We start from the raw sequence: 21,035 nt of genomic DNA, 5'->3' as shown, positions 1-21,035 counted from the left end.
AAAATCGCATAACAGCCGAGCATACACCCAGCAGCGCTGCTGATGCCTGAACGGTATGTGGAATGAAGTGGGTGGGCATCGGGAGGCCACTATGGCACGGGGCAAGCACTATGGGCAGTCTATCTGAAGTGTACCTGGCGTATAAGACGACCCCCCACTTGGAGGCATATTTTTCAGGGCCAAAAAATCGTCTTATACGCCGGCAAATACGGTAGTTAGAATGGTTTGTGGGGGGTTTTTACCCATGTGTGTGGGGGGAGATTTCTCCACCAACCTGTGCAAACATCACAGGTGTGATTCATCCCCCCAAAACCAACGGGCTGAATGTCGGCAAGCAAGTCCCTCTACTTGCAGAGGGTTTTGCTAAACTGGTGACTGTGCAGACCTGTTCTTGTGGGCCTTTCCCCCCTCCCCATGCTTTTGTCTTGGTCTGACTTCATTGCCCCGGGCTGGAGTCCTGACTTGGTGTCTGAGGGCTTAAAGCCTCCTAGGGAGCCTCAGCCGGGGTGGCTCAGCTGGTCGGGCGTCCTCCCCTGTGCCAAAGGGTGGCTGGGGTTGGATTCCGGGTCAGGGCACATGCTCAGGTTGCAGGCTCCATCCCCAGTGCAGGAGGCAGCCGGTAGATGTTTCTTTCTCATGGATATTCTTCTCTCTCCCTTTCCCTTCCTCTCTTCTTTAAAAATCTTAAATAAATTAAAATCTTCACAGGGATTCCATTGAAAAATTAGGATCCTTAATGGGCGTAAACCTAATTTTTTAAAAACATAGCCTTTATATTGGGGTCACTGTATTTCATATTTAAAAACCATGTGAAATAGAAGTATCTTTGTTTTAAATTTGACTTTTAGATTACTTTTGCAGGAAAATTAATTGTAATAATTATTTAAATGATTCAAATGCAATTCAGTGGTTTAGGTAAACAAATTCTCAGGTAATCAAATTCTCAACTTCTAAAATCTTCATATGGGATTTCAAAGCAAAGGGAACAGTCGTAGTTACTCATGTGAAAACAGGACTGCACAAAGCATGTCAAACTCGCGGCCCGCAGGTCGCATGCCTCGTTTATTTGGCCCGTCTGAGCCTTTGAGGTTGACGTGCTTGGCGTAGACATTTGCCTATAACAACAGTTAGTCCGGGTCTAATGGTGCCACCTCGACTGAAGCAGCCATGGTTCACATGACGGTCTCATTGATACCTGTTCACATCGTGTTAATGCATGAAATCAGCAATTGAGAAAAGCAATGGGAATCCAGGTAAAGGAGGAAACTTACTCTAAAGAGAAATACGATGTTACTGCTCTTGTGGAGCTCAGACTCTCACCTGAAGGCAGCTGGAGGCATCTGACCCCAGTGGGAGGTTGGCCTGTTAGGCAAATCCATAAATATTTGCTGAGGTCATTCATGCTGCTGCTGCTCACGCCGCCTTCTGCCTTCTCATGTGGACTTCCTCCTGCACCTGTGTGCTGGCCAAGGACTAGCCCCCTCCCTCCCCCAAGGCAGCTCCCCTGTCTGCATGCCCAGGGCTGTGCTATAGGCACCTCCCATGCTTTATCCTATCCCCTCCCCTTTCTGCAGGCCCCACCTCCCACACCTCCCCTCCCCTTCCATGCCCACCTGGGGCCCGCCTCTTCTGGCTGCTGCAAACTACTCTCCTCACACCACTTCTGGAAGCCTGCTGGCCCTCAGCGTCCACTCCCGCACACTAGGACACTTCAGATTTCTCTATGGTCCCTGAAGTGTTTGTTTCCTCTCTCCAACTGGATTGCTAAGCATTTTCAGGGCAGAGAATGCATTTCAGAGCCCTGAGAGATCAAAATCCATGGTTTGTACTGACATGCACACACACACGTACACACGTGCTCACATACATACACATACATGCACAGTCATGCACACATATGCATGCATTCCCACATACAAGCATGCACATGCATAACACAAATCCTTACACATGCACACTTACATACACACACACATGTCTATTGACTGCCTGAAAGTCTACAAAATCTTTATTACTTTACAGCATCCCTTTGATGGTGTTCCCATAACATATTTGAGAAGAATCTGGTTTCTCTTAAAAGGCCAACACGTCAGCCAAAATTGGCCTGCCTTTGACTGAGCGGACCCTTCGCCATTAGCAGAGAAAGCTAACTCGGGCCTCTCCCTGCCCAGTTGTAATCGCCGTAAATGATCCAAAGTGGCACGGGCCTCCCTGTGAGCAGTGGACTCCCCTCCATATCCAGCTTCCAACCTGGAAACGCCGTTACTCTGGAATTTCCATTTAGAGTGTGAGCCCCAAGAAGGAAGGAACCATTTTTTTAAATCAGTTCTGGCCCTGGCCACTGTGGCAGTTGGTTGAGCATCGTCCTGTGCACCGAAAGGTCACCGGTTCAATTCCTGGTTGGGGCACATGACCAGGGCACAGGTCCCCTGGTACAGGAGACAACTGGTCACTGTTTCTCTCTCACATCAGTGTTTCTTTCTCTCTCCCTCGCCCTCTTTTTCTAAAATCAATAAAAACATATTTTTAAAAATTCTGTCCCCCAGTGCTGGGAACTCTCTGGCCGAGTGCCCAGCTCAGTAGACTTTGCCGGGTGACCTGGTGATGGCCGGTGTACACTGAGACCTCCCAAACACAAGCCATCTTTCCAAAACACTTAGAGAAGTCAGCCATGGCAGCATGAGGAGGGGTGGAGAGTACAGGCCCAGTGCCAGATCCCACCCTGTCCCTCGTGTCTGTGGCCTCCTGTGTCCCTGGGGGCGGAGTGGCGCTGTGTCACGGGGCCGCGGGCAGGACCGCCTGCTGCGTTCATCCAGGAGAAGGGAGAGCCCTGGCCGAGGGCAGGCCCTCTACATGGGTGGCTTCTCCTGACGCGGTTCCCATGACTACACCCTGTTATTATTATTCCCGTGGTTATTCGATTTCCTTTGTGCTTCCCTACCAAAGGGGTGGGTGCTGCGCTCCCTCCCGTGGAGTCTTCTTTAGCGTCTTCTTTTCTTTCCTGCACAGGCTCCCAAGAAACATTTGCAAAATGGGATCATCCGAGGCTACCAAATCGGTTACCGCGAGTACAGCACTGGGGGCAACTTCCAGTTCAACATCATCAGCATCGACACCACCGGGGACAGCGAGATCTACACCCTGGACAACCTCAACAAGTTCACCCAGTACGGCCTGGTGGTGCAGGCGTGTAACCGGGCCGGCACGGGGCCTTCTTCTCAGGAAATCATCACCACCACCCTCGAGGATGGTAGGTCCGAGGGGCAGGGCCGCGACTCCTGGCTTTTCTTCCTCCGGGGTTTGTTCTGGTTGGGGCGCTGGCTCCCCACAGCCTGGCCCCCGCCCTCTGGCTTTGCAGTGATGAGGCAGCTGGCCTGCGGGTGGGCAGGGTCTCCATGGGGGAGCTGGCCCTTATTCACTCCAGCCCTGCATTGATTGGGTCCCGCCCTTGACATGTCTGGATCGAAAAGCCAAAATCCATTTCCTCTCCAGCATCTTCTCCTTCATTTGCAAACAAGAATTGGGCTTTTCCGCAGGGACACCATGCTCTCCCTCTGACTGCAAAAGTCTGACCAGGATGCAGAAATCCGGTTTTCTAAGAATTCCTCCCAAATCAATGTTCAGGAGGATTTTTTCTTTCTTTCTTTTTTATGATTGCTTTCTATTTTCAAGCATCTGAGATCAGAAGACACACATGAGTGGACTTGGAGCAAATCTCACGGTGCTGGAGCGCCCCCTAGTGACCATAAGAATTCATTCTCGCTCTTCAGGACCGTTAAGGAAACCTAAAAGCTAGGATTGGTGGGCGTGCTTGAAAAGACAGAGCACCCAGGTGTCCAGAGGCAGGGCGTTGAGGGTGCAGAGATGAGATGTGGGGTTAGCTGCAGGAATGAGTAGCAGGTGGGAAGGCAACAAGCACGCACTGCAGTGGTCTCCTGTGCAGTTACCCACGTGATCATAGGTTTGAGATGTTGCTTTATCAATGCACCATTTCCTCTTTTGAAGAAACTGATGACGTCCATTGAGAATTGCTGACCATTTTTTAGAGAAAGAGAAGTCTTAGGTAACTGCAGACTTAAAGACTGGGGCTGTCTCTCTGCCTTCACAATCTTTGCCATGTCTGCCCTTGGGTTTATGCTTTGATGTTCATTTTCCCTTGATGCGTGTGGCTCAGTCAGTATTTCATCCCCTCTCCTCCATGCAGCCTTTCAGGTTTGCCTAAGCTCCCCGTGGGAAAATACTTCAAATAGTGTCCTAACCTGCATCGTGGTCCAGTTTCTCTCCTTCCCCTGACAGAATGTTTTAGTATTGAAAGGGGGCTGTGGGGGCGGGTGGGGCGGTAAATGAGCTACGAAGACATGCCTGCTTTTTAACACTCTTCAGGAGCTAGACTTCCAGTGTACACCCCAGATATTACCAAAGCGAGGGGACGTGTGGTACAAAGTAAATACAGCTTAAGGCCATAACTCACAGGGGTGGTGGCACGTACACCAGACAAGCACTGGCCTTCACTCACACAGTAAGAGCAGGCGTGTTCACAGCTCCTCGAGCCGGGGACGGCCTCCTTAGAGTGCAGTGGCTCATCTGGAGAGAGAGACGGTGGCAGTCTATTAGGACATAGGCATGCACTCAGGATAATCTACTGAGTCGCCCATAATATTTGCACAGGGGGAATGGTGCTCAGTGTCCCTTCATCCCGGGAATTGAGTGCCATTGTTTTCTTTGGCTTGCGCATTGCTACATGAAGCTGAGGTTGCTTCTTCAGTACTAGTTTGCTCTGCCAATAAAACCACCCGTTATTACAGATGCTAATTATTTCATTGCAGTGCCCAGCTACCCCCCTGAAAACGTCCAAGCCATAGCAACATCGCCGGAAAGCATATCAATATCCTGGTCCACACTGTCCAAGGAAGCTCTGAACGGGATCCTCCAGGGCTTCCGAGTCATTTACTGGGCCAACCTCATGGACGGAGGTAAGAGGATGGAACGGCGGCCTTGCGTTTGCCCCAAAACACGTGCAATGGAATTTGCAGGCCCGGGTCCCACTGTGGGTTCAGGACGTGGTGGGCGTTTCTTTATCATTGAACAGTTTCCTCTTTCCCCACGGCCTTCTGTTCCTCTCTCTCAGCCAGCATGTTAACAGGTGTGTGCGGCTCTTGAAGGCATCGCGTCTCCCCAAAAGCACCTGGAGGTGTAGGAGGGGGTGGCGTTTGGGAAATCTAAGCCTAGGTGTGTTTTCCCGATTATAAGTACCCGTGTCAAACCTCTGCAGGCAGCACCAAAAGCTTGGTCTGTATTTAGAAAGTTCTAGGTGATGGAGATGCTAGTAGGTTGGCCTCTGATTCTCCAGCAGAACTCAGCAGGGAAGCTTCCTAAGTTCCCGTAGCTGGCCTCTCAGGGGGGTCAGAGGAATGGAGGGTGCCTGAGGGGGACGCCCTCGCCCCCTGAGGAGCCATCATATCCATGTCTGTGCCCCCCTTTTCCTGTTGCTCCTCCTCCCCCTCCCCCTCCCTCTGCTTCTTTTTCCTTATTCTTCTTGTTTCTTTATGTTTGTTTTTTCTTTCAAGTTTTAGTACAAAAAGTCCCCTATTTGGGCAAAGTACCTGCTCAGGTGGTGGCAAGATTGAGGCCAGATGTTTCTTAGGTCAAATACATGTGGGTGACTTTGCTTTCGGATGGTGGGTGTCGCTGAGCCAGGCTGATCCCCCCTCTGTGAGCATGATAGGTGCCCACCTGCATTGTGGCCCTAACAGGAAAGGCCTCCTAGGTCTGCTCACTGCTTGGGAGCCAAGATTTTGGAGACACACATCCACATCCTCCCCTGCTGTCCTTCCCCAGCCTCCTCCTACACCCCTGCCCTCCGGCCTGCCTCCTCCTGCACTCCTACCCCAAGGCCCTGCCTCCTCCTGCACTCCCACCCCAAGGCCCCGCCTCCTCCTGCACCCCTGCCCCTGGGCCCTGCCTCCTTTCTGGCCTGGGGTGTCTTTCAGCCCCTCGGAGTGGGTGTGGCCTCCTGGTGCACACTCACCAGAGTTTGAGCAAACACAGCTGAGCCCCCAGATACAGCCCACTCCTGCTCAGGACCTGGGCCTGCTCTGCCAAGCAGGTAAATAGCCCCAGGGGGCTCTCCTATTGATCCCAGAAGGGAGGAAAGAAGACATTTGCTGATTAGCAGAATGACAGCGATTTGCTCAGTCACTAGCAGTGTCCACGCCTCAGCTAGTTCTGTCTGTGGCCAGAGTTGCTTCTCTGGGCTGAGGATTGGACTCGGTTCCGCTCCATGTCCAGCGTAGCCCCTGCTCAGCTCCAGGCATTGGGAGGCATTCTGTAGAGTCGCCCGCTCGTCCTGCAGCAGACGGGGTCACTGAGCATCTGCTCGGTGCTGGACTCGTCTCCACGCTGAGGATGCAGCACCCGCCGGGGGTGTTCCAGCCCAAGGAGCGAGGGAGGATCTCCCGAATGGAGCCCCCCAGCTCCCAGTGCACAGCCAGTCCCCGGGCAGATTCAAGTGCACGATTCTCCCACAGCTTCACTCCCTCCTCCCAAACAGGCTTCTGTAAATCCCACAGATGTAAAGTGAAAAACAACAAAAATGTGCCAGAGTGTCTGTTGTATTGCGGTAAAGCCATAGGGTATCATTGCATAGACCTGGTCTGGTTCCTGCTCCTCGTCTTGAACAAGATAAAACTGAACCCCTCACACTCCCCTAAAGACAGTGTGACACTGACATTACTCCAGTTTTCTTCTTATTGGAAACATTTCCAGAATCCAGTGGTGACTCTCCACTCAGATTTTCACACGTCACTCATATCCGCCAACACTGCCCATTAGTATCTAAGTCCCATGATAGACGATGTGGTTTAAATGGTTCTGTCAACTTTGCGCCCTTAAAGGTGGAAAACCCTGGATATTCAAACACATAAACTTAGTAAATAATGCTTGGGAATGCACAGTGTCCCCCAAAAGCTTTTAGTCACCGTATGAAGATCAAAGTGATGTGCTTCATGTCCAGGGCAGAAGCCCTCCACTTACCTTTCAGAAGATGAGAGACCCTCAGAACAGAAACCTGCTCACCAGCACTCACGCCTCACCTGCCACCTACGGGAGGTGACATTTGTGAATTAGCAGGTAATTCCATGGAATTCCTGGGCGCTTTTGCACAAACTCTTCAAGTGGTGGTCCTGAGCTTTCCACGGACGCAGAACATGTAGTGACTGTGTAGAGATCTATACCCCCTCATCCTTCAGGACATGCTGCGCGCGCGCACGCGAACACACACATTCACACATACACACTCACATGAGCTCACACACTCACATGTGCACACACTCTCATACTCACACTCACACATGTACACACACTCTCATAAACACTCACATGTGCACACACTCTCACACTCAAACTCACATGTGCGCACACTCATAAACACTCACATGTGCACACACTCTCATACACTCAGTCACACGTGTGCACACACTCTCATACACTCAGTCACACATACTCTCACATACTCTCACTCACACTCACACACACACTCAGGCCTGGAGAGGCTGAGGTTGTTACCACGACTGTGATTAGCAATTGCCTAAAGGTTTTCAAAAATCTGTGTAAGACAGCAGTTTGCTACTGCTAATGTGATCAGATAAAATAAAACTGGTTCATACATCTTTGATAGCATAGGTTAAATCACAATATGCCTGTGAACTGCCTGAGCACTTTATCATAATCAGAAAGTTAAGTAACTGTGAGACCTGACAGAAGCAATTCCTCTAAGATTGCTAGGAAACTGCACATTCTGAAAAGTCACCGCTTCCATCGGAATCCGAGCTACTTCTCATCCCTTTTGTCTTCAGGACAAAAACAGTGGATTCCAACTGGAAGTAACATGCAGACACCCCCGGGGCGCTGGCCGGGTGGTGGGCGGCTCCGGAGCAGTTACTCCCACCCCTATTGGTTTTCTACCTTAAAACACTTTGAGAATGAGCAGGGGTATAAATCAAGACATACAACTCCCGTTTTAAAATATAATTTTAAAAATCGTGTTTGGTAAAAGAAGTAGTGTGACTTCTGAATATATTGTGTATATTCCTTTCCTATCATTTTACTCTGATAACAAACTGAACACTCTTCTCTCCTTCCCATATATCTGCTTTTAAATGGCCCTATGGAGCTGGGAGAGGTGGATGACAGGAATCCGTGGTGAAGCCATAAAAAGGGAAGCGGAGCTTTGAAAATAGGAAGTGAAGCCTGCTGCCTGGCATTTATATTTTTCATGATTTCCCTCCTATTTCCTGCACATCGGCTGATCGAGGAGGCCCTGCTGCCGGGAACAGGCTTCCCGCGGGAGGGAGGGGTGCACAGAGTGGGTCTGGCAGGCAGCATCGCCTAGGGATGACTTTGAACTGGGGCTTTGACTGCAGTCATATTCCTGCTCATGATAAATGAGTTTGAAACAATACGAACCCCAAAATGAATAAACATGCAACTATGAATTCTAATTATCATAGTAATTCATGAGCAGATGTGATTCTTGGTGTAATTGCTGCTCTTTAGAAAGACCAGGTGTGCCCTAGCCAGTCTGGCTCAGTAGACAGAGCGTCGGCCTGCAGACGAAAGGGTCCCGGGTTCGATTCTGGTCAAGGGCACATACTTTAGTTGCAGGCTCCTCCCCGCCCCTGGCCCTGGTTGGGGCACATGCAGGAGGCAACCAATCGATGTGTTTCTCTCACCTCGATCTTTCTGTCTGTCTTTCCCTCTCTCTGCCACTCTCTCTAAAAATCAATGGAAACATCCTCAGGTGAGGATAAATAAATAAATATAAAAAGACCAGGCGCCTGCTGGTCTTCTCCCTCGCACCGCTCCCCCCTCCTCACGCTTTCTCAGGAAAAGCCCTCCCTGGCCACAGCCTTCTCCCACCCCCGAGGTCAGAGCCCACTTTCTCTGTGGGTGGAGACCCCCAGGCCCCTTCAAAGAGAAGAGCAAACAAATCACAGAGACCCCAGGAGGTCAGATGATTTAGTCACATTCTCATAACTAGCTCCTGGCAGGGCCCGGAGTAACCCCTCCACCCCCTTAGATCTCTCTAACCCTGAGTATGTGTGTGTGCGCACGTGCGCGCACACGTGCATATGAGCATGTGTGTGCATGTGCATATGTACAGGTGGCTGCATGTGTATGTAATCTTTGGCACAACATAGAAGTCTCTAAATCTGAAAAGATCTTATGAGATCTATATTTTCATTATGTTTGGGTTCTTTATCCTAATCCAACTGACCCACATTAAACATGTTCAGGAAAATGAACATCATGAATGAATAATATGACAGGAAGAGACCTTGTGGTCCCCCAGGACGGACCCGGCCTTCAGAGGGGAGCGTCTTTAACCCTGGTGGGTCGAACAGTTGTTGGCTATCTGAATGCAGAATGCCACTCCCATGAGCAAACAGTTTTCTCCTTTCCACAAGCATCTGTTGAGGCTTCCAAACTGTGGCCCCTCAAAATCTGCATCCCTGTGGCCTCCCCAGAAAACACTGGAGTAAAGGTGTCTGGCGGAGGGGGGGCTGCCTTTCTTGCCCTACTTTCTCCCAGCAGCAAAGCGTACTGCCCCCAGAACTCATCCACAATCTGTTCAAGGTGCCGACAGGCCTTTAGCTCATGTTCAGGTCCAAGGCTGTGTCTGTGCCCCAACTCCCCTCATTGCCCATTTCTGCACTCCCCTTCCCACCCTCGCCACACACAGGGCTCCCGGTGTGTGCATGACAAGCCTCGGCCTCCTCCACGCACTATTTTGCATTCAGCATTTCTCCTGTGCCCCCGTCAACTCTTCCTTTTGGTGATGATCAAAAGCAAAAATTAAAAAGCACATTCCACAGTCATCATAACTACAGATAGGAGGTCATTAACCTCTGAACTACTGTGCACTATTCTAGAAGAATGGAGAAAAGAAAGACAAGGATCAGGAAGAGAAAACCAGGCCGAAAGCCATTTAATCTGGCCGATGTGACAGTTCCACAGAGTGGTCATGGCCGAATGGCTGGGATTGTGGACTGTGGTGTTAGGCCAGGCACTGTGGTTCCACAGCCCATGCTCCCGGCCTCTGCGCTAGGCTCCGTGACCTTAGGCAAGGTACTGATCCCCTCTCTGCCACAGTTTTGCTCCCATAAAATGTAGGAATAATAGAATTCATGGAATGGTTGAGTTAGCACGTGTACCTAGAAGAGTGCTGGCACCTAGGTAAGCGCGCACGGCACGTCAGTTATCTGTACTGAGGCAAGGAAGAGCAGGAGACCAAATGGGCAGCCTTAGCGCTTTCTAAACGGGTGCACAGTGGCCTTCATTCTAGCCAGCCACCCGAGAAGGAACCCCCTGGACCTCCGCCTCGCGCCATTCTCTTAGTGAGGGCACACAGGGTGGCAGGCGGTCCCAAACCTTCCACGAACGGCCACTTTCCCTGAGGGTGAGTCGTGCTCGGGCCTCTCTCTCCTGCGCTGGCTCCTCTGTAGGTGGCTCATTTCGAAACCTGAGCCCCCCTGGAGGTATTAACACATCACTGAAAGTTTTCTCAAATTGCCACGTATCATATGCCTGCGAGCAGAGAGCATAACGTCCCACCTTTGAATATTATTAGCTGATCCCGCTCCAGAAAAGGAAGCGTTTTTAGGTGAGGCCTACCTTCTGACACATCAGCGTGTCACTTCTGCAGGGATGCTGGAGGGTTCGCTCCAGGTGACAGGAGTTGGCTGGGCCACCTCCTCTCAGCTCAGAGATAGGGAAGAACTTAGGTGCTTCAAGATACATGTATTTGGCCTTAGCAGGTTTGGCTCAATGAATAGAGAGGACCGCAGGGTCCTGGGCCCGATTCTGGTCAAGGCCACATACCTCAATTGCAGGCCCTGCCCCAGGAGGGGCACATGTGGGAGGCAGCCAATCAATGTGGATGTGTCTCTCTGTCCCTCCCCCTCCCTTCCATTCTCTCTATAAATCCATGGGAAAATATCCTCAGGTGAGTATTAACACAACAACAGCAACGAAAGATGTGTGTGTTTTGACTCAGAATAGGTTTTAAAAACAAAAACTTGCAGAGCTTTGTATTTTGAGATGATGCTCGGTTGTCGTGATGGTATGACTGCGGACACATATGTCCGAACTCACTGAAATGTACACATTAAATGTGTGCAGTTTTTTAAAAAATGTAATTGCAGTTCACATACAGTGTTACCTGAGTCTCAGGTGCACTGCTTAGTGGTTAGACATTCATACACCTTTCGCGGTGACGAACATGACAAGCCCAGTGACCATCTGTCACGTGCCTGGTTATTGCACAGAAGCTTCTTAACGAGCAGTCGGAACTGTATCCACGGAGGAGCGATGAGGCCCTCGGCTTCGTGGATGGGTGAGGGGCCATGCGTGAGAGCCGCTGCCCGAGGACTTCGTGGAAGAGGCCACGTGGGGCTGGCCTGGGTGTTAACACTTAACCTGGGGTGAATTGTTGTTTTTCAGACCGATGTCCCTGGCAGTGTGGTCCGAGTGAGCTTTTCCACTTGAAAAGGCTATGCACTGTCCCTTTGGGTGACGTCAGGGTGTGACACACGGGGGCGCGGGGCTGGCACTAGACATCGTGCACCGCGCCGGGAAGGCGCGTGTCCCCACCACGGTAACAGGTCGTGTTTTCTTGTCCTCCAGAGCTGGGCGAGATCAAGAACGTCACCACCACGCAGCCTGCGCTGGAGCTGGACGGGCTGGAAAAATACACCAACTACAGCATCCAGGTGCTGGCCTTCACCCGCGCCGGCGACGGCGTCAGGAGCGAGCAGATCTTCACCCGCACCAAGGAGGATGGTGAGACGGGCGGTGTGGGTGGACTGCTCAGTTTTTATTGTTTCTTTGTTTAATATATTTTTTCATTGATTGAGGGGAGAGAGAGAATCCTTGGTCAGCTGCCTCCTGCACACCCACCACTGGGGATGGAGTCTGCAACCTGAGCATGTGCCCCGACTGGGAATCGAACCCTGGCCTCCTGGTTCATAGGTCGACACTCGACCATGGAGCCACACCAGCCGGGAAGCCCAGTGCTGTCTGAAAGGCCAGGAGACATAGGAGGCTCCTGCCAAGTGGCAGCGCTCCCGGCCTGAGCTGTTGTTGGGAAAGCTGAGTCACGGGGCGCACCTTAACCCCCCAGCCCCGCCCGTGGCTGCCCTCCCAAAATCCGCCAGCAGGCTTCAGGCCATCTGCTTCCTATTGTCTTTGTTGATTTATCCATTGTCTCTCTCTTCCCCTATAATTTCTTTTTGGCCAAGTATTATTTTAAGCAAAAATGCCTTTTATTCCCAGAGCGGTAAGGCTTGCTGTACCGGTTTTGTGTGCCATTAGGATAATTTTAGGGTCTCTTCAGCTATTAGGTATAAGCTCTGACCCTTGCCATCCTTCCACTTGGAAGTTACGTCAAGGACTAAGACCTATTATTCTGTGCCAGCTTCAGAATCGCTTTAGAATAAGCCTTTCATTTGAGAGCTTCTTGCTAATTTTTTTAAATTTCTTGCACGAATTCATGATGGCTTAGTAAAACTTTAAATCACCGCGCATTTTGTTTCAGACCATTAGTTCTTGCCATTTCACCTCATTTGGACTTGGTTATGTGACTGTTTCCCCAAGCTACAAACACTACATGACAAACAGTTCTCTGTATTATCCTAAGGGAAACCCTGAGGGGCCTGATTCAAGCCAGTTTGAAGAACGATTCCAGTTCTAATAAGTATTCTAGGAGTCATGAGAAAAGCAAGTCTCCACCTTCACAAAGGAAGGAGCAACTGATGTCAAATTGATCCCCATGTGGAACCATCCAAATCAGAGCCCAGAGTGACACCAGAGAAAGGGTTGAGATGAGCTCAGGATGCCTGAGTCCTGTGCTAGTTTGGCTCTGGGATTTGTTTGTCTTCTCTCCAGGACTCTTGTTCCCCAGGCTGGGTGGGGTCGGGTGGGAGCACCCATCGTCCAGGACCTGCCATGCACTGGCAGGTTTGATGTCTGTGAAACCTGTTCACCACATAGAACATCTAACATGCTCTTGCTCCAGCCCATATCCGTCCTGTGGCATCACAGCCAGGGACTCATGCACTGAGGCCTGGGCGGACTCTTCTCTGTCTCCTCACAACATGTCCCTGACATCCACAGCCGGCTGTCTTCCACCTCACTCGGCTCTGAACTCAGCAAACCCGGCCCTGCTCCCCCAAGCAGTCCCATCCCTCCACCTCACACATTATTCTCACTGTCTCTCTAGCCTTCCTGTACCATAGGGCCTGCACACAAGTTAAGCCTTAGTAACTTTCACTTTTCTAGAACACTTGAGCATTCCTTCCCAGAAATGTGCAGGTTCAGCTGGTTCTGCTCAAAGGAATCGGATTATTTAGAGAAATCTCAGGTCAAAATGCACCGCCACGAGGAAGTCACACATTAATAGAGAGATCTGCAAAGAGTGAAGACAGCTCTCTTTTAATTTTTAATAAAAGGTAACAGACGGAGAGCCATGTCTAGATGCTGCCCATGGGACTCTGGGCACCTTATCTAACGTTCTCTGACTGTCTGCATGTACGAAATTTCCATAACGATCAGACAGAATGAAATATAAAAAGTGGAGTGATGTGTGCAAACACCTAGTTTGACACATGGTGGGATGGTCCTTGACACTAGATATCTGATTATTTGATCTCAGCTCCTTCAGAGCAGGGGCGGAGCACTCTTTTGCATTGCTAAGCAATAACACGAATGTCACTGGAATTATTATTTGAAGAGCAAGTGGCTGCTTTTTCACCTGCAATTTTCAGAAGAATGTACGAAAATCCAATAAGAAGGGAAGGCTCTCCCAACTCCTCATTGACTGGTGGTCATTTCAGATCAATTTTTAATTAATCCTCCAGCTTTATAAATCAGGGAGCTCTGTCTCAAAACTTGACCCGGAGACCCAAAGTCTAGTTTGTCCATCAGGAATTCTCCGCTTTTGCATCCGGTGCTGGCGGTGTATAGAGATGGGATTGGTTGTGGAGGGCCCTGCCTCGGGCATACCCGTTTCCCCAGGGTTGGGGGCCGTGCGTGCTGGTGCGTGGGACAAGCAGTGATGCAGAACGGAATGAATGTCAGTGTTTCCTCGGGGTAAACCATCAGCAGCTTTAAAGAGGAAGCAGAGCAGAGATTAGGTGGAAGGAGAGAAAAACTAGTGCAGTAATGACATGATCTCCCAGGTTCACATGGAAAACTCCCTGGCTTAGAAGTAGTAAAGAATTATGCCAGGCACCCTTCTAGGCTCCGTATCTAATGCAAATAGACATGTGGGCAGTTTCTACAACTGCATGCAATTTTGAGTCTGATTGAAAGAAGAAATAAAGCTAATTATGCTTCAGAAAATTAAGAATATAGATCCTGTTTATTACTCTGCTATGGGGTCTCATAGTTTTGAAGTTTGGAATGCATTGTCAGCTTCAATTAAATTATGTAACGATGTAGCTAAAATTCCAGTATAATAATCATGTTCAATATTTATGAAACTCTTCCTCAGTAAAGCACGTGCCCCAGCCTGGGCCTGGTCACCAAAGCCAGAACAGTGATCGTGCAAACACAGGCTGAAGGGAGTGTCTGTACGGCACTCACTCAGGCTCCCGGCAGACTTCAGACCAAGGCGATAGCTTCTCAGAACCACAACTTTGATGGCTGACGTTATGATACATAAGTAGAGGCCTTCGTGTTCTATAACAGCTTGCCACAAACTTAGCTCTTTAAAACACACACCACCCATTTCCATGGGTCAGGGTGTGGCTCTGGGTTAGCCGGGTCCTCTGCTCAGGGGCTGTGTTCTCACCTCAGACAGGTCTCCCCCCCCACCCCCCAAGCTCACTGGTTGCTGGCAGGATCGGCCTTATGGTTTTAGGGCTGTGATCCTCTGAGCTCCCAGAGGCCGCCTGCCATTGCCTGTCCCATGGCCCCTCCACGGCAGGGTACCCTTCTAGGCTCCAAGGCCAGACAGAAAGAACGCCAAACCCTAGATGATCATGTAACAAGGTCCTGGGGTGGGAGAAGAGGCCACTTCCAGGGGCTAAAACAACACCAAGCCAGAAGGAGCCCACCGGCCGACCAGGCACGCCCAGAGGAGGCCTGAAGGACCCCACCTGCACAGTGCTGAGGGGGACGGAGGGGCAGCGGGAAGGGAATTCTAGGTTCTGGCTTCTGCAGACAGGAGGTAGCTGTGTCATTCCCTGAGTCGGGGCCAGAGGAGGTCAGGCTCGGGAGGGAAGGCGGTGAGCCCTGCGGGGGACCTGGCAGGTTTAGGGTGCCTGTGATCGGAGTGGAGGTGTCGTGCAATGGGATTGGGAGCGATCACATCAGCAGCACAGGGGGAGGGCCGGGCGACTGGGAGAACGAGCAAGAATGGTTTCCTGCAGCTGCCTCTTCCCTTCTGCCCGTCAGATCCCAGCCAGACATTCACTCAACAATGGGCACAACTCACATTCATTCAACAATGGGTACGACTCACCAAAAATGCCACCGCTTGCCTATGCCTTTGTAAGAAAAAGCACTTTACCGAACTGTCATCTGACAACAAGGAATGTCTTAAGAAAATATCTCCTAGACAAGCAGCTCTCAACCTGTGGGTCGCGACCCCTTTGGCGGTCAAACAACCCTTTCACAGGGGTCGCCTAAGACCATCCTGCATATCAGATATTTACATGACGATTCATAACAGTAGCAACATGACAGTTATGAAGTAGCAACGAAATAATTTTATGGTTGGGTCACAACATGAGGAACTGTATTTAAAGGGCCGGAAGGTTTAGAACCACTGGTCTAGACAGACTGCCACCCACCGTCTGACTTAGCAGCACTCTTGCTAACACGGAGCTCTTAGAGGTCATGCCCAAGGTCGGGGCGTAGGGGGGCTCAAGGAGAGAACCTTCCTCAGCTCCACGGCTGCTGTAACCAACTGTCACCGCCCAGGGGCTTCAGCCACAGAAGTGCACTGTCTCGTTCCGGTGGCCAGAAGGTCAAAGTCAAGGCGTGGGCAGGGCTGGTTCCCCTAAGGCCCGAGGGAGAATGGCTCCAGGCCTGGCTCCTGCCAGCTCCTCCCTGAGTCTTCACATCGTCCCTCTGCGCATGTCTGTGTCCACATTTGCCTTTTTCTAATAAGGACACCGGCCACCTTGGATCAGGGTCGCCCTAAGGATTGCATTTTAACTTGATCGCCCCTTTGAAGACCCCACCTCCCAGTGAGGTCCCTCCTGACGTCACGGGGCTAGAGCCGCACTCCTCGGATTTTGAGGGGACACAGTTCAGCTCCTTGGAAAGCTGAGAGGGGAGAGTGGTGGCCCCGCTGGCCAGTGGGGTCCTGCCAGGCAGGTGGGCCTGGGGGCAGGGGGGGCCCCATTTCCGTGACTGAACGCATGCTCTTGTGTCCAGTTCCAGGTCCTCCCGCGGGCGTCAAGGCGGCGGCAGCCTCGGCCTCCATGGTCTTCGTGTCCTGGCTGCCCCCGCTCAAGTTGAATGGCATCATCCGGAAGTACACCGTGTTCTGCTCGCACCCCTACCCCACAGTAAGTTGGTAAATAGCCAAGTGCCTTACGCGTCTCCGCCACAGCTGTGCGGGCTCCGTGGGGACAGGTCCGTCCGTTGTCCCCCGCCTACTTGGGTCTTCCCGGTGGGTTTATTTTTCCTGTTGTCTCCACACACAAAGCACCATTCTCCTTTAAGCCTTGCTTGAAAATACACGTCTGAACCATTGTAAGGGGCACAATGGCCTGGAATTATTGTTTACTTGGTGACTTCCCCCAGAACTGCCAGCCAGCTTATCAAAATCAAACCCAGAGGCCTTAATTGTGCCTTAGTTGAGAGCCAGTGGACAACACCTATTGATTTTGCTGTTGGACTGGTTGTTAAACGCACTTCCTGCCTTTTCTCCTGTCCCTTCCTTCCCTCCCTCCCTCCTGTGCCTGCCTCCTACCCTGACTTCCTCCCCTGCCCCATTCCTCCCCACTAAGAAGCCAGCAGGCAAACCCTGTGGGCCTAGAGGGACTTCAAGGCTCTAGGACCCTCCCACTTATAATAGTCAGCTTAGCTCATTGCAAAGGAATGACAAATTGGAGTAGGGAAGAGTTCCAAGTGTAGTATTTATTATCACTCATGTTATTACCATTGAAGAAACCCTATAGAGCCCAAGTGTTTCTTAAACCAGATATAAAAGGCAAATTTTAGAGAAAAGAAAAGAAAAATGGTTCATCAATATTCATGATGTTTTTGTGGAAGTTTTTATGACATTTTTTGAGGTAGGCACCCTATCTACTCCATCTTTCTATGTCCCTGCTCCCCGCATGGATTTGACATGCGTAGCCATTCCATACGTATTTGTGGGGTAGACACAAATTAATTTTAGTTTGATTCTGGTAAATATTGTAACATCAAATTTACCATCTTTACTATTTTAAGTGATGGTTCAGTGGCATGAAGCGCATTCACATGCTGCAACCATCACCCTCATCCATCTCTAGAACTTTCCGTCTTCCACAACTGAAACTCTGTCCCCATTAAACAAACTAACTCCCCAACCCCCTCCCACCAACGCCTAGCATCCACCAGTCCAGCTCCCACCTATAGATGTGACTATTCTAGGGACCTCGAATAAGTGCAGTCAACAGGATGTATCCTTTTGTGACTGGCTTACTTCATTCAACATAACATGTTCCAGATTCTTCCACATGAAGCATGTGTCGGATGTCCGTCCTTTTCAACACTGAATAGCAGCCCTGAACTAATTTATCTATTGATCCTTTAATTAAAGTGATATGTTTTCCCCAGTCTGTAAGGGCCCCCAAGGCCTGGTGGCCCTGGAGACAGTGGCCATGACCAACGGTGGGAGACAGGGTGAGCGTGGTGGCTCACTGAGGTCTGGCTCTGCTGTAAATGCCGAGTTGTATGTTCTGCCGTTTGTTTATATGTTAACAGTGGCAGCAGTCAAGGTGGATGTAAATGTAATATGGGCAGAGTTGGTTCCAGAACTTTCTTGGAGGTTCCTTATTTGGTTTCAAACATGCTGTGAATTCTCAGGGATGAGCCCTCCCAGCAAAGCCCAGAGGTGCAGATCAGTGTAGACACCAAGATGAAATGCTGAGAGGCGATTCATGGAGACCCCTCTCCTCAGCCCCAAGAGAGACCAAGTTATTGCCACCATTTCACCGGAGACAAAGTGCTCGCTAAGTGAGAACACCCGTACTCCATGAGAATGTGAAATGCTCCTTTAATTGCATTCACTCATCCCATTGTCTGTTGGCTGTAGGACTCGCACTTGCTATCTTGACTCCAACACCCTGGGAAGAAGCTAGCAGGGCCCAGAGAACACCAGCATCTGCCTCCCTCTGTCTCTGTCGTTCCAATCTGGTCTTTAAACTAGAAACTTCCACCTGGCTTATTTGAAATGAGTCCTGAGTGACTGAGGCTTAGATGAGCGAGACGACCAAGCCCCTTCCTGGGCACTGAGGGCATATTGGTCCCCATGCTACCAGACTACAAATGCCAATCACTAAACAAGGAAGAGTTGCCCTAGTCTGTTTGGCTCAGTGGATAGAGCATCGGCCCGCAGACTGGAGGGTCCTGGGTTCAATTCTGGTCCAGGGCATGTACTTCAGTTGCAGACTCCATCCTGGCCCTGGTCCCAGCCATGCCAGAGGCAACCAGTCAATGTGGCTCTCTCACATTGATGTTTCTCCCTCTCTGTCTCTCCCTCTCCCTTCCACTCTCTCTAGGAAAAATATCCTCAGGTGAGGATTAACAAAAAAAATAAAAATTTAAAAAAAAAGGAAGAGGTACTATCCTGAAATCATGATCAAACAGTCTGTGGAGTGGAATAGAAATTATTTCCACTTCTGTCTATGCACAGAACCCTGGGATTTGACCCCCCAGTACCCCCTGGACAAGACCCTTCCAAAGTGTGGCAGTAATGAGGTCAAGTCCACCAGACAGGGGGGCAATAAAACTGAATGCCTCACCTCGCTGACACCTCACCACTGCCAGCAGCATGCCGCTGCACCGTCTTTTGACCACATTAAAAACCCCTGCAGCTCGAGGGATGTGATCGCCCAGGTGCCCGTGGTCTCTGGGCAGCCTCCGTGGGGTGATGTGAACCCAGGCCGGTTTTACTCCCTCGGGAGGCACCTTGCTGATCACCGACTTCCAATGTCGTTTAAGAGCACGGAGCCTATCTTTCTGGTAGACTTTATTTTTAGAGCAGTTTTAGTTGACAGCAAAATTGAGTGGGAGGTGCAGAGCTCCCATACAAAGCCTTCTTTTAAATGAAAAAAATGCCATTATAAGTAAAGATCAGGGAGAACTAATACACTTCCCTTCAGTGGTGAACATGTGAAAAGACCATCTATTATTCGGGGGGGAGGGGTAATAGAATTAACAAGAAATTATAAATCCCTAGAAATGATCCACCTCTCCCTCATCTTTAGTTTCTTTAATTATAAGTCAGAAAACTGGATCTATCCGATTTCTGGAGGTTTTTCCACGTCTGCCTGTGTGTCAGGATGACCACCAGAGGGCAGTCCTCGCTAGCGCTGTGTATTTTCCCTGCTCCTCTCTCTGAGATGCTCTCTCATTGGAATGACTTCCTGGTTGAATGTAGACGTGGGAGGGTAACTCAGGACACAGGGTGCCCGGTCATTTCATCTTCTTTATAAGCATCCCGCAGCCGACCTCCTTGTGGGTGTGAACTTTCTCTCCAGGTCCCCGACTCACCTCCCTTCATTGTATAAGGACGTTGTTACAAGACACACAGGCCATTTGCTCTCATGTGGAAAATACATTTTCTAGTCATGCATTTGTTCTGTGGTGTTGTCCCAGGGCAGCGTAGTAAAAGATATTAGAATTTGAAACTGTGTGTGGCCAGACGAGGGATTGTACATTCTTGCAGAGACTGGTTGTCTAGCAGTAGAACTGGGTTGATCTCACCGTGAGGGCCAGGGAAATGCAATGAGACATCAACCTCCCCAATCAGAGATGTGAACAGAAAATCAGGGACTCGTCCACACACGTTTTGGACCATGGCTATTAATTTGAACGTGTAAGAGTTTGAATGACCAATTCACACAGCGTGACAAGTAATAGACATCCGAAGAAGTGAGCTAACCTTATTGGCTCCTGGGTAGACAGTAGCTAAGTTGATTTTCTCTCTAACCCTCTCCCTACATAAAAACAGTCTGTGAAAAAAAAAATACCCTGTGCACCGAAAGGTTGCCGGTTTGAGTCCTGGTCAGGGCACATGCCCAGGTTTCAGGCTCTATCCCTGGTAAGGAGCATGCAGGAGGCAGCTGATCCATGTTCCACTCTTAAATAGATGTTTCTCTCTCCCTCTCTGGTCCTCTCTCTCTCTTTAAAAATTAAATTTTAAAAGGTTTTTAAAAATCACTGGCTAGAATTCATCATAGGACCTCACCAACCACATGGGAACCAGGAGGTTCAACCCTAATGTGTCCCCAGAAGACGAGAAAACCAGAATGCTTAGAGACTGCTCTAATCACAACCATGGGACTGCGATGATCAGGATGGAGTGTTTTTCTTGAATTCCTATTTCTAAGGGGGGTAGAGGGTACCAGAGATTATCACCATTCTGTGTGATGTGTCGAAGCACACGGCAGTGGTATATGCACAGCACAAGAGCACACGCATTAGGGTCAGAGGTGGTTTCCTGAGACATATGTACAGCCCTGACTTGTTGGAGGACAGAATTTTACCTGATAGAGGGTTTTATGACCAGAGGAAACAGCACCCTCAACGTGACATTGGATCATGAGAGTTCTCTTTCTGCCACATCTTATTTTTTCACTTACAGCTTACATTCAATATTATTTTGTACTAGAGGCCCAGTGCATGAAATTTGTGCAGGGGAGGGGGTTGTCCCTCAGCCCGGACTGCACCCTCTAGCAATCTGGGACCTCTTGGGGGATGTCCAATTGCCAGTTTAGGCCCGATCCCAGCCTACACCAGCAGTCGGACAGCCCTCT

General features: G+C 50.1%; 1 protein-coding gene across 1 annotated transcript in view; it reads left to right on the top strand.

The window, feature by feature from the left end:
* DSCAM (Down syndrome cell adhesion molecule) overlaps positions 1-21,035 on the top strand; it is a 476,284-nt gene that overhangs the window by 386,373 nt on the left and 68,876 nt on the right. The window contains exons 17-20 of the mRNA XM_006754318.2: positions 3,010-3,250; positions 4,827-4,973; positions 11,683-11,838; positions 16,441-16,574. Of these exons, the coding sequence (XP_006754381.2) occupies positions 3,010-3,250; positions 4,827-4,973; positions 11,683-11,838; positions 16,441-16,574 (678 nt within the window). The remainder of the gene's footprint in view (positions 1-3,009; positions 3,251-4,826; positions 4,974-11,682; positions 11,839-16,440; positions 16,575-21,035) is intronic.

The sequence above is a fragment of the Myotis davidii genome, unplaced genomic scaffold (genome assembly GCF_000327345.1).
Source record: "Myotis davidii unplaced genomic scaffold, ASM32734v1 scaffold512, whole genome shotgun sequence".
NCBI classification, from domain to species: domain Eukaryota; kingdom Metazoa; phylum Chordata; class Mammalia; order Chiroptera; family Vespertilionidae; genus Myotis; species Myotis davidii.
This window is presented reverse-complemented; position numbering and strand designations above follow the sequence as displayed.